The 26,633-nt window shown below is 41.5% G+C and overlaps 1 protein-coding gene across 25 annotated transcripts in view; it reads left to right on the top strand.

Moving 5' to 3' along the window:
- The window catches only part of DLGAP1 (DLG associated protein 1), a 1,139,806-nt gene that overhangs the window by 723,413 nt on the left and 389,760 nt on the right, over nucleotides 1–26,633 (top strand). For 17 of the 25 annotated variants that reach the window (XM_049901313.1, XM_049901319.1, XM_049901317.1 and 14 more), the window contains one exon: nucleotides 8,523–9,550. In XM_049901313.1, the coding sequence (XP_049757270.1) occupies nucleotides 8,523–9,550 (1,028 nt within the window). Of the gene's footprint in view, nucleotides 1–8,522; nucleotides 9,551–14,575; nucleotides 14,941–14,973; nucleotides 15,394–26,633 lie in introns of those variants that run through there. The other 8 variants (XM_049901330.1, XM_049901332.1, XM_049901334.1 and 5 more) reach the window with 3 other exon arrangements.

Raw genomic sequence — 26,633 nt, 5'->3', positions numbered from 1 at the left:
GGTTTCCCTGGTTTTAGTTAGTCCTCTGCCAAACGTGATGTTCGTTTCTAGCAATTGGTCTTTCCTAATGACATGTCCAGGGAGCCCTGGTGGCACAATGGTTAAGGGCTTGTCTGCTAACCAAAAAGTCAGCCATTCAATCCCACTAGCCGCTCCATGGAAGAAAAGACCTGGCAGTCTGCTCCCATAAAGATTTGAGCCTAAGACTCCCTATGGGGCAGTTCTACTCTATCCTGTAGGGTTGATATGAGTCAGAGTCGACTTGATGGCACACAGCAACAACAACAACAACAATGGTGTGTCAAGGTAAACAAGTTAAAGTCTCATTCTCATTTCTAAGGAACATCCTGGTTGTGAAATCTAGTTATAATGTAAATAACAGTTATCCAATAAGCAGCGTGAATAAACTGTACGTATTGATTTGATTCAACTTCACGGCCAGTACATTTAGAGAATATGTTGACTGCTGTCTTACAGACTAACACCCTTACCTGTCAAAACTAAACAACTTAAATCCAGGGACAATCAATGTTGACATCTTTTCTTCTCTTCTGCAGCAATAGTGTTTTCAGAAAATTTAGTAAAGAAGGATTTTTGTGCTAATTTTGAGATTGGATATAGAATTGGGGAGGAATGAAAGATTGATTCTAAAATTTTTCAAAAGCTAAAAAGGAATCTGATTGATATGCGAAGAGCAAGCATAATGCACTATAAAAAGTATATGAATACAAACTATGGAATGGGAATCTCAGTTGCTCCGTAAACTTTCACCTAATGCACGATTTGAAAAAATAAATAAGTAGAAGGTTCAAAAAGTAAATTAGCATAGAGTTCCAGTCTTGTAAGTATATTGATACACATAAGCTGGGGTTAAGAAAAAATTTTTCCTTGTTATAACTAACTACAGGGATATTTTTATAAAAAATAATATATTTCTGCTGAAACATCGCAAAAAAAAAATTATGTGAAGCTAGATGCAGAAGGAAGGAACGGTGCTGAAGAAATTGCAAATTTCATTCCTACTATCAGCAACCGTTACATTTTGGGCCATTTGAATGAGGAAAATAAAGTTTACTCACTTTTTTTTTTTTTTTTTTAAGATTTCTAAATATTTCATGCAAGCACTTATGTACATGTCTTAATTGTAAAGCCCTTTCATGGACTGTTGTCAAGAAAACTGTAAAATAAGGGCTCAAGTAATCTGGACAAAGTGTATAATTTCAGACTTGTGTACGTTTGAGGGCTACCGGAGGCGGCAGAGCTGAGGGAAGCAGTGACCCTCAGACCTGCACCGTCAGCACGTCACCTGCATCTCTTGAAGAAATAAATGTTCTCCAGTTGCTTGATTCTCTTATGAGCATGGGATGTGGGGCCTAGGGGGGAGGGTGTCTCTGTGTCTTATGAGTACAATAGGCAGTCACTTTATCTTAAAGTGAGAAGTAGTTGTGAGGACTCCTGGAGTTCTCCAGTCTCAGATATTCAAAGCCCTGGTCTGGGGTCCCTGGTGTAGCCCCAGGAATTCTATAATTGGATCCAAATGAAGCTATGGCCAGGGAAGGCAGAACTCACTTACGGAAAAAGATGTCATTGTTATTAGCTGCCTGCAGAATTGGCCCCTGACTCATGGTGACCCCACGCACAAGAAAACGAAACACAGTCCAGTCCTACGCCATCCCCAGGATATGATGTGGTCAGACTGTTGTGGTCTGTGCAGTTTTCACTGGCTAATTTTGGAAGCAGATGGCCAGGCCTTTCTTCCTAAGACTCTGTAAAAAAAAAAAGACTCTGTAGAACAGTGAAAATGACTAGCTGCAGAAACTGCCGATCTCCTCACCTTGTACGTAGTCTCTAACCACCTCCCATGTAGGCAGGCACGGATGATAGTTTTGAAAGAGCACATAGATTGTGGAGCCAATAATGCATAAACTGGTATAAAGCCAAGTAAAGATATCTCAGCCAGTTCTGATGCGGCTATTTCCAAGGCTGAGTCCAAGGTGACCCCTCTGGGACATAGACCACTTTGGTGGTGGTTCTATTATGCTTGAAGTTACCCAAGCTGTGCAGGAGGGCCCCCTTTACTTGGATGGGTAAGCTTTTCTGGGCCTACCTAGGACAACTGCCCTGGGTGTGCAGCTGGCCTGACTAGACCTGGAACGTTTTGTCAGGCAGCTCCCCTGTTTCTTCCCCTGGGGTTGCATGGTTTCTGGGTCTGCTTCTCTCTGCATGTGAGCCCCTCTCCTTTCTCCTCTCATGCTCTTTCTGCAGGGCCCTTGGTTTCTGCTGCCCCACAGTTTCATGGGTGCCGACACTTACTGTTCCTCTACATGACCTTACAGATAAGCTCCCCAGATTTTGTGACTCACTCCAGGAATGTTTCCGTTTAAATTTCCAGGAGTGAGCATCTGACAGTGCAGATAAGCCTCTGGCTTGGTCTCCCTGGGTCTGGTCTTCAAACCAGGTTCAGTCAGCAGGTGTTCCAGGATGTGGTGATCACCTTCGAGAGTGGTGGTTGGGACACAGCAGGTGCTGTGGGTAGGGGAAACATTCCCAAAGTAGGTGGGATCCTCTGCAATCATGTTTTGGGAGTCAGTAGTTGATAAAGTAGATGTGCCTAGCAAACTTGATAAGGAAAGCAACAGCATCCTCAAAAAAATATTAATGTGGAAAAATTTGATTCAGGTAAAAAAAAATAGTCTGGCTGTGAAGCAAGTTACCTAGAATGTGCCAGAACATGTTCACAAGACTATTTAGCTGGTCATGAGAGATGCAGAGAGAAATAACTCAGTTTTTATCATAGGCTAGTCCCATTGCTTTTTTCAAGTTGTGTTGTGTGTGGTCTTGAGTGCTTTGGGGTCTGCCTTTTTCCACCATTCCTTGTTTGTCCTAGATTAATCAGTCACTTGCACAGTGGCTTTCTCAACTTATTTTTTAGTAGACTCTGATGAATTTTGTTCTTCTCTGTGAATATTCCTCAAAGACATCAATTCTACCCCCATAAGGTAGAGTGTCCCCTACCTACAATGTATCCTTCAGGGCTATGGGCTAGGTGTGTCCTAGGCGACCATATCCTCTTAGCTAACAACCAGGGGAGCCAACCTGTAGGCTTAGCTGAGGTATTCAGACACTCTCCTGGAAATATGGAATGAGGAGATCCCATGGGGAGCACATGGCTCAGGTCACGTTCCTTCGGGGCAGTTACCTTCCTACCTGTGTCAATCCAAAATAACATCATAAGGTTTTGTAATTTACTAACTGACTTATCACCATTTGAGAATTCTCTCCTAAATCCTGTAATCTCTTACCCACCTAGCACTCATAACTATAACCTAACCTAGTGCCGTCAAGTCTATTCCGACCCATAGCGACCCTGTAAGACAGAGTAGAACTGCCCCATAGAGTTTCCAAGGAGCGCCTGGCAGATTCAAACTGCCAGCCCTTTGGTTAGCAGCTGTAGCACTTAACCACTACGCCACCAGGGTTTCCACTCATAACTATACACCAATATTAATGATGACCTGTTTAGCCATTTTCTCAAAAAACTCCACCGTCCAGCTTTTTATTCTGAAAACTGTTATAAAATCACTTCTTTAAGGCTTCAGTTGTAATTGTACTACCTACTGTGACCAAATTGGAGAAAGTTTCTTTTCTTTCCTTTTTTTTAATATAATACAATATCTTTTGAAAGAAAAATACCTCCAAAGGCATTTATTTGTTAATCACACTGCAGATGATTAGGATAGCAATTGTTACTGAAAAGCCAGGATACATTCTACACATTTAAAAGGGCTTAACATTGTACGCTGAGTAGTATAACAGTACATTTTAGAGTACGCTTATTCAAAAATATTCTAATGGCATTTGTATGATTTTAAGTATACAACAGATGAAAATCTTCACACAGAAAAAGTCTGAGAAAGTGAAACAAATTGATATTTGGCTATCCTTTGCAGCTACAAATTCAGAAGATCAAAAAATACCCAGAAAGTGGGCCTTTGGTCAATGTTAACCTCTTAGCCCAAAATAACATGGCTTTGTTTTTCAGTAGTATGTTAATGAGAACATGTCACTTTTTTTTTTTTTTTAATTTAAAATCATAAACCTGTTGAGTATTCATATAGCTCTTTATTCTCACTCTTGGAAGTATTGGGATTTACTATTATCAGAGGAAAAAATTACTAGTAGAACAATCTTCATCCTCATAGCGGAGAAAGACTCTGTCCCATCTAGACAAAGTGCTGTGTGTGTGTTTAGACTGTGGCTGACATACTGGGGGGGAGGAATGGGGATAGGTGTGGGGGACACTGCCCCAGTGGGCCAGGGCATCCTTTCCCTCTTCTGGGGTGCTCCTTCCCCCCATCTGTCTTCTCTCATGAGCTGCCCAAGCAACAAATAATAGTTTCTTTTAGATCGTCATGCCTCTCCCCACCCCCAAATCTGTTCTCTAACTGCAGACGGACTAATCTTTAGTACAGATATGACCCTGTCACTGTCTAGTGTAAACCCCTCTGATGCAGTACCAGCACCTACACGAGAAAGCCCAGTGTACTAGCACAGCTTACTAAAGGTCTCCATGATTTGGCCCTGTCTACAAAAAAAAAAAAAAACTTTTTTTTTTTACCCTTAGGAATCTAAGTCGACATTTAGGGACAGGTTTAGATGCAAGTGTCAGAAAATGAAATAACAAAAAGCAAAAAGCAGTAACTTATACAAGGTAAAGGTCTATTTTCTCCCACATAAACAAGATGCAGAGGTACTGAGTCTTGGACTGATGTGGCACTCCATATGGCCAAGTCCTTACAGTTTTCCATCCTCAAACTGACTTCCACATCATGGTACAAGGTCACTGCCCACCCAGCCCTCATGTCCACATTCCAGAAGGCATGCTCCTCACTTTACAGACACTTCCTAGAAATTGCACATGCCATTTCCAATTATATTTCCTTAACCAGAATGAGTCACTGTCTTAGTTATCTATACTGCTATAACACAAATACCGCCAGTGGATGGATTTGACAAAATTTATTCTCTCACAGTCTAGGAGGCTAAAAGTCCAAATTCAGTGTGCTAGCTCCAGGGAAAGCCTTTCCCTCTCTGTTGGCTCTGGGGGAAGGTCCTTGTTCATCAATCTTCTCCTAGTCTAGGAGCTTCTCAGTGCAGAGACCCTGAATCCAAAGGAAACACTCCCTTCCTGGTTCTTCATTCTTGGTGGCATGAGGTCCTTCTGTCTCTCTGCTTGCTTCTCTCTTTTATATCTCAAAAGAGATTAACTCAAGATACAACCTAATCTGGAAGATTGAGTCCTGCTTAATTAACATAACTGCCTCTAATCCTTCCTCATTAACATTATAGGGGTAGGATTTACAACACAGAGGAAAATATACATCAGATGACAAAGTGGAAGACAATCGCACAATACTAGGAATCGTGGCCTGGCCAAGTTGACACACATTTTGGGGGGACACAATTCAATCCATAACAGCCACCTGTCTACAAAGACTGGAAAATGTAGTCATTATTCTGGGACTACCTCTTACTTTTCAAAAGAGAACCCTCTCTTTCTCTTCCATTGAATGCTATAACATGGCACAGGCAAGTCTCAGGCAGATGGAGGGACATTGCCTCCCCAACCAAGAGCACAATGCTCCCAGTTTTTTGGGGCAAGGTCCACCACATTGTTCTTTCTAAAGTAAGCCATGATTGCCTGGCTACAGACCTCACTGAGTAAGACAGTCCAGGGCCTTCAATTTGCTCCTTTCTCTGCATGTAAAGAAAGATCAGCCTCTAAATAAAGATACACAGAAACCAAAATGAAATAAGGACTTCCCAGCTTTGCAAGACTGTCTTTCCCTGGTCAGCATCTTCTAATGGGTGGTTTGTTTTTTCCTTGAGTCTAACAAAAGACCTACCTTAAGAATTTCCTTTTTGGTGCTTGATCATTCTTGCTGTAGTCACCCACTGTGTGGCAATGCTCAGCCCCAGGTGCGGGACTCTCTAAGAACAGCGTGCATCTCACGCTCTGAGCTCATCGCATGGTCAACACTATAGTCCACAAGTTTTCTAAGCCAAAAATCAGGACATATGGTCTTGTGGTAGAATTGAACTCAGGAGGACAACAAAACATAATTTCAAAGTCATACTGAACAAGGAAATATGAGCGACGATCACCGTAGTCATGGAAACCCTTGTGAAGGCATGTTGACCCACACTCCCAGCCTGCTCAAAGAGCAAGGCATGAAGGCAATTTCTCTTACTATTTTCAGAAATACTTTACAGCTACTTAAAATCTAATCCAGGGGCAGCTAGCAGCTTCTGTCTCTAAAAATGCGTAAGAAACAAGAATAGTTATTCGCCTCTTCTATGGCTAGGTCATGTCTTTCAAGCCCATTGTAAGCCCTGTGGCCATGGGGGGTTTACTTTATGCATTTGGTCGTCTTCCTCAGCAGCAAGCACCAGACCCTGCATGTGAGGGTCACACCACAGGCGGGAGGAAGCAGTGTCCGCGGGTGCCACTTATAAACAAGAATTAGAAGAAGGAAAAAAGAATGATAGTCAGTCATGGCTGGAAAGGGATGTAAGAGTAAGGAAGGTGGAAAGTGAAGGAGAGAAGGAGGAGCCGTCCTTACATGGTGGGTGCCACCAGCAATTGCCCAGGCATTGTCAGCAGCATTAGGGTTTTAGCACATCTGCCTCTACCCATCGAGAATTCACTGAACGTGTTGCTTTATTTTATAATTTAAAAAATGATGTCTTTTCCTTGTAAATGACAAGAGGGTAGAAGAGAGTGCATGACTTTCTAGAGAAAGGACTAGGGTGATAAATCATTTATTTAACCTTGACCAGAAAGGCAGGTTGAGCTTTTAGAAAGGATTATAATTGTTTATTGCCATTTTTTCATGCCCTAATTTGACCACATCATAGAGAAAAAAGGATCTTAGTAACCTTTTACAAAGTTTCAGTTAAGAAGGGGGAAAGTTAACGTATTTATCCTGGATGCAATTTACTATCCTTTTAAGAAAATACATATGCTTATCCCTACGCTGAAAAAGCCCACTGAAATTTTTAGTAAAAATCACACTATGCTTATTTACAGAAATTACCATCCATTACATCATATAACGTAATTCATTATTAATGGCCTTGAAAAGGCTCTTCATTTGCTCTGCTTGTCCACAGGTAATATCCTCTTATATGAAATGCTGTTCACATATTAAAGATAATTAAATACTGAATACATGATTAAAATAATCCTGTACATTTTGAAGTAAATATGTATAATTCATGTTTTCAGCTCTTGTCAGTTTCACATTTTGTTTAGCAGAAAAAATCTACACAAGACCCAGCTGCTTCAGAAGGAACGTTTGAAGCATTATATTATTTTGTGTATTGAGAGTCTATTATGTATAATCATAAGACATTACGTGACCAAAATCCTACTGGATTGCCATTTTTGTTTTTGTTTTTTATTCATAATTGAAAGGACCTGTTTTATAGAGAGAGATGTTTTCATACAATGGATTTTTCCATCTAAATTAGCTTGCTGACACCGTTTTGCTTAAAAACATAAATTTAACCCTGTTAAGGATTCTCTGAGTATCTCTGGATGGTGCAAATAGTTAAGTACTCAATTATTAGCCCAAAGGTTGGTGGTTCGTCACAGCCTTGGAAACCCTATGGAGCACAGTTCTATTCTGACACAAATGGGGTCACCATGAGTCAGAATCAACTTGACAACAACTAACAGCAACAATAAGAAGTCCCTGGGTGGTCCGAACACACACAGCTACTAACTGAAAAGTTGAAGGTTCCAGCTCACCCAGAGGTGCCTTGAAAGAAAGACCTGGCAATCTGCTTCCATAAAATAAGCCACTGAGAGCCCTGTGGAGTTTTCCCGTTTTCAGTTCTACTCTGAGAACATGAGAACGGTCTTTCAGAAGTAAATCACCACGCCTTTCTCCTGATGTGCTTCCTGCTGGACTCAAACTGCCAACCTTTCAGTTAGTAGCCAAGCTCTTTAAAAATCAGCCCAGCCATCAAGGAACTTGAGCCAGAAGAGAGAGCCAGAAGCAAACAACTCCTGTACATGCAGGTGGAGGCTGCATTAGATGCCATGGAGGACAGGAAGGGAACTAATTCTGTCTGTCAGGTGTATGGCAAAGTCTTCTCAGAGGAACTGACCCCGTTGTCTTTCAGATTAACATATAGTTAAGAATAAAACCAGAGAAGCAAGGGAAAGATGCACCCAGTTATTGGAATCACGGGGAAAGGATGCTTACTCTTTCAAATAATTTTAAAACAATTTAGTATTTTAATTGTTTTCCAAGTTTAATAGCTTTTACACCTATCATCTTCCCATCTAAGCTTTGGAGTCAGCTTTCCAACCTCACAGAGGTGAGAGCTTTCCAGACAATGCCAGACAACAAATACAGTAGCAGACAGCAGCCCTAAAAGAGAACCCTATCTATTTACCCAGTGAAGTGTTAACCATGTCCCCTCTTGTTCTTCACCCCCCCTGTCATCCCCAGGTCTTTGCTGGAGAGGGATCTGGAACCTGACCACGGGCGTCGATGACCCTGGCGGTTGCTGCCCATCAGCAATGAAAGGGTTATCCGGCAGCCGCAGCCATCACCACGGTGTCACCTGTGATTCCGCCTGTGACTCACTCTCGCACCACTCGGACCGCAAGCCATACCTGCTGAGCCCAGTGGACCACCACCCGGCCGACCACCCCTACTACATGCAGCGCAACTCTTTCCAGGCCGAGTGCGTGGGCCCCTTCAGCGACCCGCTGGCCAGCAGCACCTTCCCGCGGCGACACTACACGTCGCAGCAGGAGCTAAAGGACGAGTGTGCCCTGGTGCCCCGCAACCTGGCCACCAAAGCCAACCGCATTCCTCCCAACCTCCTGGATCAGTTTGAAAGGCAGCTGCCCCTCAACCGGGATGGCTACCACACGCTGCAGTACAAGCGCACTGCCGTGGAGCACCGCAGCGACAGCCCTGGCCGCATCCGGCATCTGGTCCACTCGGTCCAGAAGCTCTTCACCAAGTCGCATTCTCTGGAGGGGCCGTCCAAGGGCAGCGTCAACGGGGGCAAAGCCAGCCCCGACAACACGCAGACCATGAGATACAGCAAGCGCAGCAAGAGCAAGGAGCGGCGTGCCGAGCCCAAAGCGCGATCCAACGCCTCCCCAGCGTGGTGGAGCTCGGATGACAACCTGGATGGTGACATGTGCATCTACCACACCCCCTCGGGCGTGATGACCATGGGCAGGTGCCCTGACCGCTCTGCTTCCCAGTACTTCGTGGAGGCCTACAACACCATCAGCGAGCAGGCGGTGAAGGCCTCCCGGGGCAACAATGATGTCAAGTGCTCCACCTGTGCCAACCTGCCCGTCAACCTGGATGCCCCGCTCCTGAAGAAGAGTGCCTGGTCCTCCACTCTGACCGTGAGCCGAGCCCGGGAGGTTTACCAGAAAGCCTCAGTTAACGTGGACCAGGCCCTGGTGAAGGCAGAGTCCTGTCAACAAGAGCGTTCCTGCCAGTACCTTCAGGTAGTGTTTGTGTGGCATGATGCATGTTTAGAAATTGTTTCTGCTGTAATTGTGTGGTATTTTCTCCTGGGTTCTGGTCTTGGCTCTAGTGTGAACTGTGTGTGTGAACCTGAGCAAATGATTTAGCATTTCTATGAATAAGTGCTCCTGTCAGAAAAATGCAAGAAAGCAAGCGGTTTCCAACACCATCCGGTCATCTGGAGATACTAGATGTAAAAGAGCTTTCAAAAGCCTTAAGGCCTGCATAAAGGCAAGGAGTTCTTAATGTTTCATGTTCCTCTTTTTTTCTGAGGGATCACGATAGGGAGGAGAGGAAAGAGGAGTCTACCTAGAATTTTAACATAAATCCACCTTTTCATAAAAGTAAACAATTTGGAAAGAATGCAGGAAATAAAGATAATGGCCTTAGCCCTGAGGAGGTGGAGATCAAGCTAGTTTGGGGACTTGACAAGCACAGCTACGGAGACCCAGGACCACAGAGAGGAGAAGGAAAGGAAGAGGGAAGCATGAATGCAGTAAAATACAATTAGTGTCAACATGTAAACCCACACACAGACCCAGCCTCCGGGCATGTTCTCCACCTGCCCTCTAATTCACTTAAGCCAGATTTCACCTGTATAAAAATATAAAGTGGGGGGCTTTATCTGCCCTAGCTCCTCCCTCTAATATTCTCATTTCCCCCAACTCAACTCTCTGTAAAAATGACCCTAATATTTTTCCTTTTCAGAGTCTCTTTTCCCTCTGTTCTCCCCTCCTATCCCTAGTTTAAAAAAAAAAAAAAATGTTTTTACTGGACTACGAAAGTATGATGCAATCTTTTCCCACTCATCTTAAGAAGAAATGCAAGAAGTAATTCTTTCACTGAAAAGTTCAACTCTCTCCCTTTGAAACTCCTCTTGACAAAGCTGGCTCCCTTACAAGTGCTACCACAAAGTCTTGAGAAGACGCCGGGTCGGGGGTCAGGGGGCAAGTGCCAGGTCCCCCCCTGCTAGAGTTCAGAAGAAGCCACCACCGTGTGTAGTGTCTAAAAGCAACACACAGTTAAGGGGCATTTCCCACTGAAGGTGGCGTTGCCTGCTTTACTATACGGTTGTGTGTTAATTACGTCATCAAGAACAACTGACAGAATGTTGGAGCTAGAGGGATCATCTAATCCAACCTCCCCATTTAGCAAATAAAAAACTGGACTCCAAGAAAGGTCAAAGACTGAATGGATTACACTGGTATAGTGTGTGGCAGAGCAGAAGGAACTAGAACCCAGGCCTCTGACCTGTTAGCAATGACTCTGATGAGGGTGATTACTGAAGGCTTCAGAAATTCTTAGAGCACGAATTTGGTCCAACACTGAAAGTATTTTCATAAGTAAAGTACTTTCATAAGTTAAGCAATAGAAAGAAGCTGTCGAATAAGACATATTTTATCTGTGGAGGGTCTATGATTAGGGACAAAAACAAGGCAAAACAAAAAAAAATTTAATTATACTTTAGTAAATTATGGTGAGATTAGATAAAAACTATTAGATTAAAGAAGAATGTTAGGATGTAGGAGCATGGATCTAGGACCAGCTTTTGTTAATAACAAAATGCTTTCATTTTGCTCACTTAATGTTCTTCCTACTTTAAATTCATTTTCCTGCCCTCTTTATGGAAACCCTGGTGGCATAGTGGTTAAGAGCTACAGCTGCTAACCAAAAGATTGGCAGTTTGAATCCACCAAGCACTCCTTGGAAACCCTATGGGGCAGCTCTACTCTGACCTGTGGGGTTGTTATGACTCAACAGCAATGGGTTTGGCTCTGGTTTTTGGTCCTCTTTATACCTTTTTGGAGTGAAAACCTCAAGTAGTGCTGAAAAGTGGAAAATCAGAAAAGAAAGAAACTAATATTAACTGAAAACCTAATATGGACCAAACACTGTAACAAACATTTTCACATTTATTTCTTTTAATCCTCATGGTAATCCCCAGAGCTAGGTATAATAAAACTCTGTTTTATAGGAGAGTAAACTGAGGCTTGGAATATCTAGTGATTTAAAGCCTTGTGGCCAGCACACTGTAGAGGCGATTTAGACCCAGATCTGTCAAAGTGAAGCTCTTGCCCAAGCGCCCCACACAGCCTGGGGTCAGGCTCTTGCCCGTGCGCCTCGTACAGCCTAGGGCCAAAGGCATGAAGAAGTGGTAAACAAGGAGAAGAAATCTTTAAAATAAACATATTATTAAATTTCTTCAGTAAAATGAGAATGAAATCTTGAAGATTTAAGAATGGATTTGATATCATAGTATTATTAGATCTTATACAGATTGGGAATTTCTATTTTCAAATTATTTGCCTTCTTTTAAGCCAGTTTTTGTAATAAAACATTTGAGGCTTGCAGAAAGGGAGAAAGGAAAATAAAACCAACACTCACTTATACATCTCCCAGCTAGGGAGATGGAACATTGATTAGAATGAGGCACACCTGGGTCTTGCTCAATCCCATTTCCTCCCTCCCTCCCCAGAGTCATAGCTAATCTGACTTTGTTCCCCAAAGCCTTTTGTTTTTGATCCTGAAATCATTGATAGAGTGAAAGAAATTTAGTATTTTCTATACTACCTTGGGCAATAATCAACCCTGAACCATGCTGGTTGAGTCCTTTAATCAGAAACTAGGCTCAGAGTCCTCGCCTTATTTAACAGACAAATACCAGCATTGATTGAGCTCCTATTCGGTGTAAGGCTTTCAAACTGAGGGAAAAAATTGTACTATTTTCTATTTTGAGTGTGGTGGCCTAGTGTGTTAGCATATAAACTGAATGTAGAACAGTGTGCTCTTTCCAACCAGGGGACTAGGGTTAAGGGGTTTCTATGAAGAGAGCAGGACTGCTGTGTGTCCACAAGGGAGGAAGGAGAATGGGCATCCTCCTGAGAACGGCAGATCTGCTCTTCAGCTGTCCCCTTGCTTTACAGGAAGGGGCACGAGACTCTGCCATCCCATATATGCTCTTCTCAGGAAGAGAGAGAGCCAGCCTCTGGCAGCCCCTCTGTGAAAGTTCATTTATAAGCTCATTCTTGGGAACAAATTTGGGAAAACAGAGTCTTTGTTTGTTTGTTTTTCATTTGTATTGCCTTGATTACTGACAAATATTGAAACTGGATTAGCAAATACGTTTGACTTCAACATCATAAGTTTCAGTGGATAAAGCACTTAACGTTTATTAAGAGAATCTGGGCTCTAATTGCTGTTTGCCATTAACTGGTGATACAGCTCGGAACCAGCATGTCAGCTCTCTGGACATCCTTCCTCTGCTGTAAAATGAAGCGCCTTGTCTAGAAGGCCTAAGTTCTCGGCTGAAATTTTTAAACTTAAAAGTTACACCTGAAGAGTACTAATTAGAGCAATCTTCAAGAGCTGTAAGGCCTGAAACTCACTTAATAAATGCCTACCAAAATTAGGTGATTTTCAAATGTTATCTAATTTGCTCTTTAAAACTCTATGGGGTATTTTATAGCTGAAGAAAGTGAAATTTAGTAAATTAGGTTAAGTCACTCGCTCAGAGACACATAGCTAGTATGTGGCCACATGGAGATCAAAACAGATTTGCCGCCAATCAAAGCCTGTATTTTTCCATCCACGGCTCCCAATCCTGACCCCTCCAAACACTAAGCAGGTGGGAGAAGCAGTGTATATCAAATACCTGTTATGTGCCGGAAACTATATCTCAGTGAATACCCAGAACAACTTTCTAAGCTAAATAGTGGCAGTGCAATGGATTGCTTTTATATGGCCTTGCTTGCAAGGTCTATAGCTCCCGCCAAATGATTGGGTAGAATTATGCAAATGAGGTGCTTGCAGCCCATGTAGGGGATTAGATGGCTTACTAATACTATAATTAAGGTGTGTGGCACACTTGTGGGACAGGAACCATGCAAATAAGGTATATGGAACCCTAACGAGGGGATTGGTCAGTTTTACCATTACTCTAGGCTTAAAAGAAGAGCTGTAACATGGCAGACTGCAAGAGATGGTGGGGCAGAAGTAGCGAGAACGAGAAGCAGTGGCAACAGAGACAGAAGAACCAGGAGACTGGCAGGAGATTGGGTGATGGGCTTCCTGGCCCACAGAGTGAGAGAGCTGAGTGCCTTCAGGCCAAGGCTTCCTGGCAGAGTAGTGTGCTCTGGGCACTTATTGGCAGAGCTAAAGAGCTTTGTAACATTTGCCTGAGCAGGGCAGAGGCTGGGCTAAGAGGCCAAGGGCCAGAGAGGAGTCGGCCTGTGAGCACAGCCGAGGAGAGGCTGTCATGATGGAAGAGCTGTATCCTGGGTATTTCCTGATCCTGAATTGTAACCTGTTACTTCCCTAATAAATCCCATAACTGTGAGTATGGTCTGTGAGTTCTATGTGTCCGTTGCAACGCATTATTGTACCCAGCAGAGAAGTGGAGAGTGCCGTGGAAGGGAAGGATGGTGTGAGAGTTGGTAAAAAGGTTGGAGAGGAGGTATGTCTGAGCTCCGCCTCATAGAAATCAGCCTTGGGTTGTTGATCCTGATTCTCCTCCTCTCCTGTGAAGTTGGAGGAGGTCAGACGCCTCCGCCACACCATTTTTACGGTAATACTATGGACTCCCATTTTACAGATGAAGAAACTGAGGCACAAAGGATTAAATCATTTGCCCAGAATCACATAGACAGTACGTGGGAGAGCTAAGACTTGGCCCTGGACCTGTCTGACTCCACTATAATATGCTACAGAAATAGAGATAAATGTACGTTTTTTCATTTCATTGTTTCATTCTATAGGGAATGTGTGTGTGCATTTGCACTCATATGTGCTCGTGTGGTTAGCAGTGCTTGGCTATGAAATGTGACCCTCCTTGGACTAGCAATGAAATGACTAAAGATGTCCCTAATTTGGTTCAAGACTGAACAAAGGTTAAATTAATACTCACCAGTAACTAAAGTAGTAGGGTCTAAATACTAGCAAATTAGAATTTCTGAATTATCTCTCTTTGTAGAATTATCACTTCAAATTAATTTAATTGCAGTCTTTGACATGATTATATAGATAAGGAGAGATATATAGGCATTTGGCTTCTGCCAATATTTATTTAGAAATCCAATACTGTAGGTTAAAATCACGGCAAGTTCTAGTTAGTACAACCAGTGACATGTGCTCACTCCCAAGCTATTTGTACTTAATGAAAAATAAAAGGCTCCCTTTTTTCCAATATTGTTATTTTTAAATGTCAAGAATCAGATGTCTGCTGTTTAGAACTGTTGTACCGCTGCCAGTGACTGTCTGTATCAGGGTTTGGAGCAGGGACATGGATTCGAAGACATTAAAACTGTTTAATTCTCAGTTGAGATGTGGTTGGCTTTTATACGTTTGGAATAAAGCATTTATGGCACATCTCAGGGTAAGTGCTAATAGTTAAGTAAATAAAAATAAGAAGGGGTTCAAGAGAGTAAAGGGTGGTTTTGTTGTTTTGATTTTGCTTTGAAAAAGCTGGATTCTTGGTTCTGTCCATGCCTCTTTATGTAAACCTTCTTGTGTTTAACGACAAGTGTATAAAGCCATTCAGAGGAGCAAGATTTTAGATTTCCAACTGTTAGTCTAAAAAGATTCCTTCCAACCATGGATTTTGCATTCACCCAGCAAGCAGCAGAAACAGGCAAAGGGAAACAAAACGCTCTCCGGTAGAAGTAGAGAGAGAGAGAAGCAGAGAGAGAGAGCAAAACCGAGTCGGAGAAAGAAAGCTCTCTCAGATATGAAATTTTAGGAGATCAAAATGATCGACCTTTTTAAGGCTGAGTGGGTTTCTTCAGTTTGTGTGCAAGTTTCAAGAAATGGAAGGACTGATCAGGTTTGGGTACAATTCTTTTTTAGTTTGTATTTGGTGATGGTGTGTTATTGGTTTGGAGTGTTTTTTTTTTCTGGTGGGGGCTATAGTTTTTGTTATTTTATTTCTTGTCTTAAATAACGGCTAGTAAGACTGAAGTAGCTAACAAACTAATGTATGCAGATGGTAAAAAAAGAGGTTGAAACATCAGATCCCTATAAATGTGTCTCAACAGGGGCTGTATAAAATTTTAATTGACACAGGTGATCTCATGAAGTGCTGCTAGAGATTGTTATGTGTGCTGGTAATTGAAATGTGCTCGGTCGTTTTCCGGGACGAGAGTCTTAGATGCTCACTGTTCTTTAGCTAATTTAAAATTTTGGGGTTGTTGTTTTGTTGGTTGGTTAAATAAGACCACGAAAGATCACTGAAGAATCATTCATAGCAATCTTGAACCCAGGTTTTTTTGTTTTTTGGGTTTTTTTCAGTGTAAGTACAACTATTTTTCAAAATTCTGTTACAGATTATTTCTATTTTTTGGCCAGTCGGGTTTTTCTTACCCTGACTGAGTTTTTTCCTTCCCCTTGTTTCAGAACAATTTAAATTATACTGATTCAGTTAAAACTACTTTATGTGAAATTCATGACAGTGTTGAACAATTTTACTAATGACTTTACTGTGCTGTTTCCTGGATGCCTTTTTTAAAAACCTCATCAACCACATTAAGAATAAAGAGATTGATCAATTAATTTAAATTGCCTTGATAGCCTAGCAAGTGAATGTCAGGAAGCTCAAATATATTTCGTATGTGGCTTTTTATAACCTTCTCCTTACTTTTCCCTGACCTTGGTAGAGATGCCCCCTTCGCTGATATAAAGAGGAGGTTACTCCTGTCCATCTTTAACTTTGAACGTGGAGACAGTGATCAGGGGCAGAATCCTGGTAACTCCTTCTCTCTGATTCTCTGTAATTTTCAGTATTGCCCATATCCAATTAATGTGAGGAAAAAAGGACAATTGTCAAAACACTGTGGGAAAATAAGGATCCAGAAAAACTCAGTCACAGTAAAGAAAAGATCAAAAGTCAATAGAAAAGCCTTCTTGGAAGTTGTTAAAGAAACGTTATTCTTCTTGGTCTGCAATTTCATTATTCTAAAGATATTTTTAGTAACATCAAAAGTGCCTGGTTAACCAGAGTCAGAGGTTTCTGCATGTAACACATGCTTTCTGATCCCGCAGAGTTCACATTTAATTGAAGGTAAAACAGTGATTAGCAAAGCGTCAAAGAGAAAGACTGGCCTTGGATCTCAAAGTGGCCAGTGGACTTATTTTTCCTTTCCAATTCCCCTTAGAGGACAGTTTGCTTGATTATAAACTAAAAACAGTAACCCAAGGTAAGCATTCTCCATTCTGTAAGAGAGAGATGCACCCATAATCTCTGGTCCGTTTGAGATCATGCCTTTCCACAACTTTACACAACAGTGACTTGTGAATGGTAGGACACAGTGGTCTTCTGTTTGATGTTTTATAGGGGCCACTAAAAAATACATGTAATATTGCCAAGCTGACTTTGATTGGGTAATTAGATTAAGGCCTTCAACCTTTTTGGTTTTAGGTTGAAAGGCTACAACCTCTTAATGGATTATTGTGAACTGTGAGTTCAAGGGCAGAAATCTTTTGCTTAAGTTTAGCATCATTTTTCCCATTTGGAAGAGAATGTATTGCTAGGATCCATGGCGTTAGATTTTTTTACTCACCTGAAATTTTGTGTCTGTAACTTTTCCCTTTGGATAAAAATAAGGTACACATGTAACTTGGCTTCTAAGGCTCCTTTATCTGCTTCCCAAGACCATCTTCCCTCCTCTTCTGCCCGCGCCCTCTGTCCCTGGTAACTGCCGTTTGGAACACAGTCTGGCACAAGGAGGATTTTTTTTTTTTTACCTTGTTTTGGGGAATATATGTTTAAGTGTTCTCCTAAATTCTTAGACTGAAACCACGTTTTGCAATACAGGAGTGCTTCAGTTTTCTTCGATGAATGATTTATTCTCCTCCAACCCAATCTTTTCTGTTTGTAGCCAAAAAGTAATGATAAAAATATAATAACAATTAATCAATTACACTTACACCATTGACAGAGGTAAAGGAGGGAATGTGGTACAGAAAAAGGTGCATCAGCCACGCCTGCTACTTGTGACCAATTCCTTACTTCTCCTATGTGTTCATGCTTTTATTTCTTGGAGAACGCTCACATGACCAAGAAAAGACCATTCTGAGTCTCTGGTCTTTTAAATGTAGGAATATATAGACTGTCTTTAAGAATTATTGTTATTTTCTTTTGCTGGAAGTTTAGCAATTCGCCTGTCTCATTTCTAAAAGACTTCTAATTATATTTGCAAAATGAGTTTTCTAGATAGGTCGGTTTTCTTCTTTCATGTACATTAGGTCACTCTTCTCTCCCAATTGAATTTCTACTCATTGTTTACTCAGATTTAGGAAACTTCGCATGAATTTTCAGGCATACGATACAGCAGGCATGTCCTTGAAGCCGATCACGTGGAGTCTAGCTTTGCGGTATGTGGTATGCGTGTGTCCAGGGCCATGTATGTACACTACAGCTGCATGTGTGTTCCTACACGCGTAGCTCTAAGATATGTTCTTGTACTTATGCTCTAGTTTTTATAGATCACACTTAGAAAACTCATCACCTTGCTTTTACAATGATTATATTGAGCCTCATCTCGGACCATCAGTGTAGACTAGTTAGGATGTCCTGTGTCCCTGGTGTGAGGGTAAAGCATGTTTTAGTCCCCTTGATACAAAGAGATATCCAAAAACAGTGAAAGAAAATGACTTCTGCACTCCTTATTTTTTAACCCCTGTTGAATATGGACCTGCAAGATTGCTAATGTCTCCCTAGTTTTATTCTCCAGGACTCTAAAACCTTAAGACATGTAATTAAAGAACCAGGCACTGGTGGTGGTGGGAGGGGGGGAGTTCCCCAAAAATGGCAGCTTTAGAATTTTAGAGCCTCAACATTGAAAGGTCAGCTGCACAGCTTCCAGTTCATGAACTCTGCGAAGTAAACATAGCTTCTTTCTACCTACATATTTCTCATCTTATGATCACTTTCTCAAAGAAAGCTTTGGTATAATTTAGTCCAGCCCACTCTTTTTAAAAATGAGAAAAATAAATCCTAAGGAGACACCTTGACTTGTACTAGAACACTCACTGCCCAACTGCCGGCCCTATTCTTTCCCCGTTGGGTCTTACACAGTTGTGAAAATATTTTTGACTATACTCAAAACTTCTTACTAGCTTATCCATTCTTGCCGCATCCTTTTAAGGCAGTGGTGCCAAGGCACAAGGAGGCAAAGGGAGAAAAGAATCAATTGAAAAGTTGGATTTGAAGCATGTTTGTGGCTTACAAGTCTCATAAGAGATGATGACAATTGTTAACTAAATAATTACCTGCAATTTGTAATTCTGTGGTTACAAATGGCAGAATAGTATTTTTAGGTTCTAAAAAGAGGAAATGAGTATGTTTCTACTGTTACCCCCGTCAGTCCCTCCTGTATTCCAGTGGTTGCGTTATGAGTAAACCACATGCCAAAAAAGAACAGATAGAACCGTACTATTCACATTTGGCTACATGATCTTTCGGCACCAATGCTCAGAGCCTCAGGACTGGATTTTGAAGAAAGCAACTTCTCTCTGGTGTCTTCTGCTCTTTTGTCAGCCAGCTCCCCTCACCTGACTTTCCTAGGATAAAAATTGTTAACATAGCTATGACCATATTATCCAAAGCCTGCATTAATATACACGGCGTGACATGTATGCAAGTTGTATGGGGACAATCAGACCAAACATGTTAATTTGGAGCAACTCCCAAGAATCTGAGAGGAATAGTGCACAGGACATGCCTAGGGCTATAGGCTGATCCCTTCTAGGCCACTACATCTGAAATTGAAAAGTAAATGGGAAGAAGATCTAGCTCTAAATTAGAAATGATGAAAATTAGAAAGTGCCATCAGCGTGAGTTAACATGAGCATAATAATCTCACAAGCATCTGCATGGATAGACTCACATGTATGTATGACCCCCTGTTCTTCATAGAATACATTTAAGGGAATGGGTCCTTAATTTTATGTGCACAGGACTCATCTTTAGAGTTTCTATAAAATGAAGATTTCTGATATCAACCAAAGAGATTGTGACTCCATAGATCTGGGGTGATTCTGATACGGAGGCTCCATCTAAGAACCACACTTTAAGTGTGGTTCTGAGCTCTCAGGCTCAATTTATCCTTTTATTTACTGAAGGGGGCAGTAGAGTCTAATAGATGGAAACACGGACTCATCTTCAGATCATCTATTTGCTTTAATGTCACCGCTGACTTCCTACATGACTTGGACTCTCTTAATGCTTCCATTTTATATCTGTACAATGGGCATGATAATATGACTCTGAGTTTGTTTCCAGTCACAGAAAAAAAATGTTTATTTTCAAATTTGAAAAATAAATGAAAAAATATAGTGTGACTATGTTTTGCGTTTACAGATCCTCAAATGTTAACATGTTTCCCCTCTCCTTCATGCGTTCATGCACCATAATGCTTTCTCTGTTACACTTTACTTCATCTAATATTTATTAAACCTGGGTTAGGATGAACTTCTCCAATTCCAGTGTACCATTAAAAGTTTTTGGTCCCATATACTAACTAAATACATAAAGCTTTTGTCGGCAAGTGAAAAGAAAACAAAGGGTTGATCTGTGTGTGCGCACGTGTGTGTGTGTGTGTGTGTGTGTGTGTGTGTGTAGAGGAGCTCTTGTGGCTCCATGGTTAAGTACTCAGTTGCTAACCAGTAGGTCAGCAGGTCAAAACCACCAGCCGCTGTGTAGGAGTAAGATGTGACAGTCTGCTTGTATAAAGGTTTACAGCCTCAGAAACCCTATGGGGCAATTCTACCCTGTCCTTTAGGGTCACCATGAGTTGGAATTGCTTAATGGCAATGGGTTTGGTGTGATTTTTACTGTAAATGTGTATGTAACAAAATATTTGCCACTTCAACATTCTTCACATGTACAATTTGGTGACATTAATTGTGTTCATCATGTTGTATAACCATCACCATTATGTTTCCAACTTTTTCCATCGCCTTTAACAGAAGCTCAGTGTCTCCTCATCAGTGAATCTCCCTTTTCCTGCTTCTGCCTGCCTGCCGCCGGTAACCACGAATAACTTCATGTCTGTATACGTTTGCCTGTTGTAGATATTTCATGTAAGTAAAATTAGACAGCATTTGCCCTTTTGTGACTGATTTATTTTACTCAGCATAATGTTTTCAAGGGTCATCCATGATGTAGCACGCATCAGGCCTTCATTTCTCTTTATGGCTGAGTAGTATTCCATTATGTACATGTACCACATTCTGTCTATCCATTCACCTGTTGATGGACATTTGGGCTATTTCTGTCTGTAAGCTATTATGAGAAGTGCTCAGTGAACATTGGTGCATACACCTCTGTTGGTATTTCTGCTTTCCATTGGGGTAAGTCTTTTGGTAGCTCAGACTAGGTAGGTCAGGTTTTCCCATGGCTCAGTATTTACACAATTCTTTTGATTTCAAGCTTTAGTTGGTTCAGACAAAACCTGCTTTTGTTTTTACACCTTGAGTCTGTTAAGACCCTGTTGCCTATTCTAGACAGTTTTGGTAAGTCAACAAGACAAGTTTCATAAACAGCAACAACTATGGGGCCTGTTTTCAAGGGGACTCTATCCACTCTTCAGCACCTCCTCTTTTGGCCTAACAAAGTTCTCTAAGGAGTGTTTCCACCATGACCATTTTGGTAGGTGTGAGTTCTTCAACCAGCAGGTGACAATGAGTCCTAGTCTGTCACTTTCCTTTGCTCAGGCTCAAAGTCCCTGACTAACTCTCTCCATTCCCTGAAGCTAGTACCATCATGCTGATAAGGCTGTAAAAATTAAGCAGAGCAGGTGAACTCCAAAGATCCTCTCAGAGGATCTCTCTTCTCCACAGAACCATCGGAAGCTCAAACTTCCTCAGCCAACATCTGCTTTGGCAGTCTAAAGACTTCATTCCTTACCTGATTCCCCATTGTCACAAAAAAGTAATGAAGAAAGAAAAGAAAACTCATCAGAATTCATGGGAAGACTGGGTTATGTTTGGTGAAATTATGTCTCTTCGTTATGAAGAATTGAGCAAATATTTTTGGTTATAGATGTGGAAACAAGTAATACAGATCCTCCTGAGGGCAAAGCAGGATCTCTGCTCGATCGCCTGAGACTTGCAGTCCAGTCTTAGAAGGCTAGGTGGTAGCCCAAGTTGCACCATGGGCCTCAGGCTCACTGACAACCCCCCACCGGAAAGAAAGTACAGAATGAAGCATCCCCATAGGACTTTTTCCATTAAAATACCTTAAGGGATGCCAACTACTTGCAATTCTCGGAGAATTCATGTCTTTTTTCCTTCTCTCCTTGACTAGCAGAAATTTAGCTGGTTTTTCTGTAACTGGGGGTGTCAGTGAAAGTGGCTGTCATTTACTCACAAGAGAAGCCAGAGCTGATGAACAGGACTTTCATGTAAAACCTTCCCCTCCCCCACAACACTCCTCCAGCCTCCTAGTTGATTTTAGATAGTTTCCTGTTCTCCCACCTCTTGGAAGTATTCCATGGCACGCTGAGCAGACACTTTTAGTCAAAACGCCTATAAATAGCTGATTTTCCTGCTTGATGTCTTCTCTCTAAGGCTTTCACAAAGGAGGTGAAACAAATCCACCAGAAACAAGAGCTGGCTGTGAGGGGTGTATGGTGAAAATGGTGAGACTTCTGAAAAATCGGATCCATAGACTGAAAATTGTGGAGTAGCCTCCACTCTGCCATATTAGACTTAACGCAATCATTGCTCAGAAAAGAAAACATTTTATTTCATGCCAGATGATCTCATGAACTGAACAATCAATCAAAAATATTTCACGTGCATTTTCATGCTTCTTTAACAACACATGGCTTTGACTTCATGCTGCTTTAAAAAAAATTCTAAAACTAGCTGTCATTTATTAGAGTCCAATTGTAAAACTAGGTAGCAAATTCTTGTAGCTATTCCATGATAAGAAATTTGAAACTACTTCCCCTTTTTTGTGCTTACAAAGAACTTTTACTAACTGGCCTGTCTTCTCTCTTATCTCCTATGTCCCATCCACCATAAACAATGCCAAATCTCTGGGAGTGGCATTATGTAACTCACTGGAGGACTGTGTCCATGGTAGGCAAGCCCTCAAAAGCAGCGCTTCAAACCGGCTCAAACTGGTTCAGTCATGGTCGATGAAGCAAAACCGTAACAAACCCAAATTTTTTAAATTTGGGTGATCCAGAACCATAACCAGAATGGGAAAAATTATGAGTCAAAGCCCTAGAATGGGCCCTTTCTGGAGCCCTGTGTGTGAGACTGGACTATTGCCAGGACTGAGGAGAATGACACACATTCAAAGCAGAGTGGTCAGCCACCATCTTTGAGTGGGGCATCACTGTTTCTCTGCACAAAATCCAGTGGGCAAGAGATTTGATTGCTATACAACATGTGTGCTGCCCTCGTTTTCTAATAGGGAGATTAAGTTTCTAGCAGAGCTTTGACCCGTAATTTTTCCCATTCTGGTTATGGTTTCAGATCACCCAAATTTTAAAAAAGTTTGGTGTTGCTTCCTCAGCCATGATTGAGCGGGGAAGAACTGGTTCAAAGGCCTGCTCAGAACTTTCCTTCATTGATCTTACTTTAAAGAACCTTAGAAATCAGATGTGTGAGGTTAATTACCCTCCCTCCTGATTGCACTTCCCCGTCCCTTCCTACTTGGACCCTCTTTAGCAAAAGAGAATTGGGCTCAGCAGTACTCCTTCCTTCCCCTTTCTTTCTTTTCTCTCTTTCATTACTTTTTGAGTAGCTAGTTTATTATACAATTTGGGATGGAAGACTGGTCCAACACCATCATTTTACAGATGAGGAAACTGAGGCCCGGAAAGATTACCTGACATTCCCATGGCCCAGGCTGCAGGGAGTGGTGAAAAAGCAGTAACAACTGGGAAATCTTTCTTATTTCCTCCTACCCTGTATGTTATTGTCCCACAGTCATATAGCAAGAGACATTCATTTATCTCAGTGTTCTGTATACTCAACAAATTCTGTTACCTGCCCCATTCCTTGCCTTTTCCACTCTAACCACTCAATCTAATTTGGTTGTGGCTCACACCTAGTCTATTGAGAACATTTCTAGAGATTGCATTTTGCTATTCCTTTCTGCATATTAATTCACAGTGAAAACACTCAGCCAATACAAGCAGGTATTCAAAAGAACTTAAAAGATTGTTATTTGTTCTTATTGTTAGCTGCCATCAAGTCAACTCCAACTTATGAAGATCTTATGTACAACAAAATAAAATGTTGTCCGATCCTGCGTGGTCTCACAATCATTGGCATGTATGAATTCATCGTTACAGCTCCTCTCCCAGTGCATCCCACCATGGGTCTTCTACGTCCTTGTTGGCCCTCTGCTTTACCATACATGATATCCTCCTCTAGCATTTGATCCCTTGTGATGATGCAGCCAAAGCAAGCATGTCGAACAATGATGTTGTGAGTCATATGATTTTCATTGGCTAATTTTAGGAAACAGATCATCAGGCCTCTCTTCCTTGTCTAAGTCGAGAAGCTCCATTAAAACCTGTCCACCATGGTGACCCAGCTGTTATTTGAAATACTGATGGCATAGCTTCCAGCATCATAGTGACATGCAGGCCATCACAGTGCAGCAACAAACTAACAGACAGATGGCAGAAACGATATTTAGCCCAGTGCTTTTTGAACTTTTTAACCAGGGAATTGTTTGTTAAAATAAAGCACAATATACAAAAACAATTTAAAATGGAGTCCCTCACACTTTTCTTGTTGTTAGCCACTATTGGGTCAGCCCCTGATTCATGGCAGCCCCGTGCACAATAGAATCAGACTGCTGAGATCCTTAGAATTTTCACTGGTTGATTTTTCTAGAAGTAGATTGGCCAGGCCTTTCTTCCTAGTCTGTCTTAACCTGGAAGCTCCGCTGAAACCTGTTCAACATTGACAGATGGGTGGCAGCTGCACTTGAGATGCATTGGCAGGGGAGTCAAACCCAGGTCTCCCACATAGCAGGAAAGAATTCTGCCACTGCCCCCATGCCAAACCAAAACCCATTGCTGTCAAGTCCATTCCGACTCATAGTGACCCTATAGTACAGAGTAGAACTACCTCGTAGGGTTCCCAAGTAGCAGCTGGTAGATTCGAACTACCAACTTTTTTTAGTTAGCAGCCAGGCTTTTAACCACTGCTCCCATGAAGCAAGAACAAAAAAACAAACCCATTATCTCCAGGCTGATTCAAACTCATAGCAACTCTATAGGACAGAGTAGAGCTGCCCCATAGTGTTTCCAAGGCTGTAATGTCTACAAAAGCAGACTAACCTTTCAGTTAGTAGCCGAGCTCCTAACCACTGTGCCGCCATAGGAGCATCCAAATTCACATCCCCTTGCCACGCACCCCCCACTCTCCACCCAGTACCCAAGTTGTCCCAAAGGAGGTTCCCAAAACACAATTTGAAAACTACCACCCATCCCCTCCACTTTAAGTAGACCTAAGCTGTCTAGAAACATTTAATGATTCAGAGGAAAAATACTCTGTATCCACTCTTGATAGATTAAAAAACCTGATTTAAACAAACAGAACATGAGGTAAGTATCCCAAGCTTGGTAAGTCAACAGGACAAGTTTAATTAGCAGCATCGGCTATCCCAACCTGCTCTGTTTTTCATTAAAAGCACCACAAATGATCATGGGGCTCCAAGACTTCCAGATTGTCTCCAAGATTGTAAAATCACTTCTTGGCTTCAAGCTCTGTATCAAACAAATTCTTACGTCACCTGCATGCCTTTTTCCTCAGCAGCGACCCAAAGAGATGAACTGACTTTCTAACAACACGCAGGCCACTCGAGTTCCAGTCCAGGGCTTCCTCCACAGCACCAGGCAGAACATTTCATCGGCACCTCAAGCTGTACTCACTTTCATAGATAAGATGAAGGAGGAGGAGGAGGAAGAGGAGGGGGAGAACTATAATTTATTGAGAAAGTTCTGTGGGCTTACACTTAACTTGTATTGTCCTTCATTTCTGGAGGCCTCTGCTCTTACCCTCATTTTATATGAAATGGGTTATTTGCTCACGATCATACTGCTAATAAGTGACAGAGCTGAGAGTTAGACCGGGTCCATCTGATCCCAAGGCCTGTACACTCTCAGACTCAGGCTGTCTCCATTTGTAAATGTGTCCTTTGGCCTTCTCCTGAAGGACTGTTATTGGTGAGATTTTATTTTAATAACAAGAAGAAAAATTACCATGATTAAAAAATAGGTTTGACCTCTACGATTAGATGTAAATCTCAATCTAGTTTGGAATATTAGAAAACAAGTCATATATAAGATTCATTTGTGAAGTCAGATATAAAATGTCACATTGTAATAAAATTTGTGAAGTCAGAGATATAAAATGTCACATTGTAATAGAACAATATTATCTCATGTAACATGTAAAGTATATCCCAACCTATGAAGGAACCCTCATTGAACATTGTTTTTGTTCACTTTGTTTCAATAAGAAGCAATTCTATTGACCCCATGAGACTACCAGCCTGATTGTAGTTATAACCTTGTTAATAACACTGTAAGGTTGTTATGTCCAAAAGAGCCCTGGCTGCCCACTTAATATCCTTTGCTTGGTTTAGATTGGGGATATTTGCTTCTATAAAAAGTAATTTCATTGAAATGATGAGGAAGCAAGCTAGGAATCCCAAAACTGAATTGCCCCGTAACTCAGTGTGACTTCATATTTTGTCTTCCCTTACTTTTGGGGAGACCAGATCATTACGTCTCAGGCATATCGTGAACCAGAATCTCACTAGTTGTGTGAGCTCTACATATCCCACATGGTTAACTAAATATTTGGGAAGTTCACCAACTTTATTATAAGTTAAATTACTATTCCAGGTCTGAAGGAAAAAATACATTTCTCTAAAGGTCTGCCCTTATGATGCCTCTTAATTACCTATAAAATTATAACTGAATTAAGGATTCATATAATATCCAATACAGAGCAGTTAGTACATCAGCTTAGAGGTGGCTGCCCCTATCCAATGTGTAAATAGTACTGTTAGGGAGTTTGCAGAGTTTAAACTAA

The sequence above is a fragment of the Elephas maximus genome, chromosome 11, assembly GCF_024166365.1.
Source record: "Elephas maximus indicus isolate mEleMax1 chromosome 11, mEleMax1 primary haplotype, whole genome shotgun sequence".
Taxonomy (NCBI): Eukaryota; Metazoa; Chordata; class Mammalia; order Proboscidea; family Elephantidae; genus Elephas; species Elephas maximus.
Note: the sequence above shows the minus strand (reverse complement) of the source record. Positions and strands in the feature narration are given on the sequence as shown.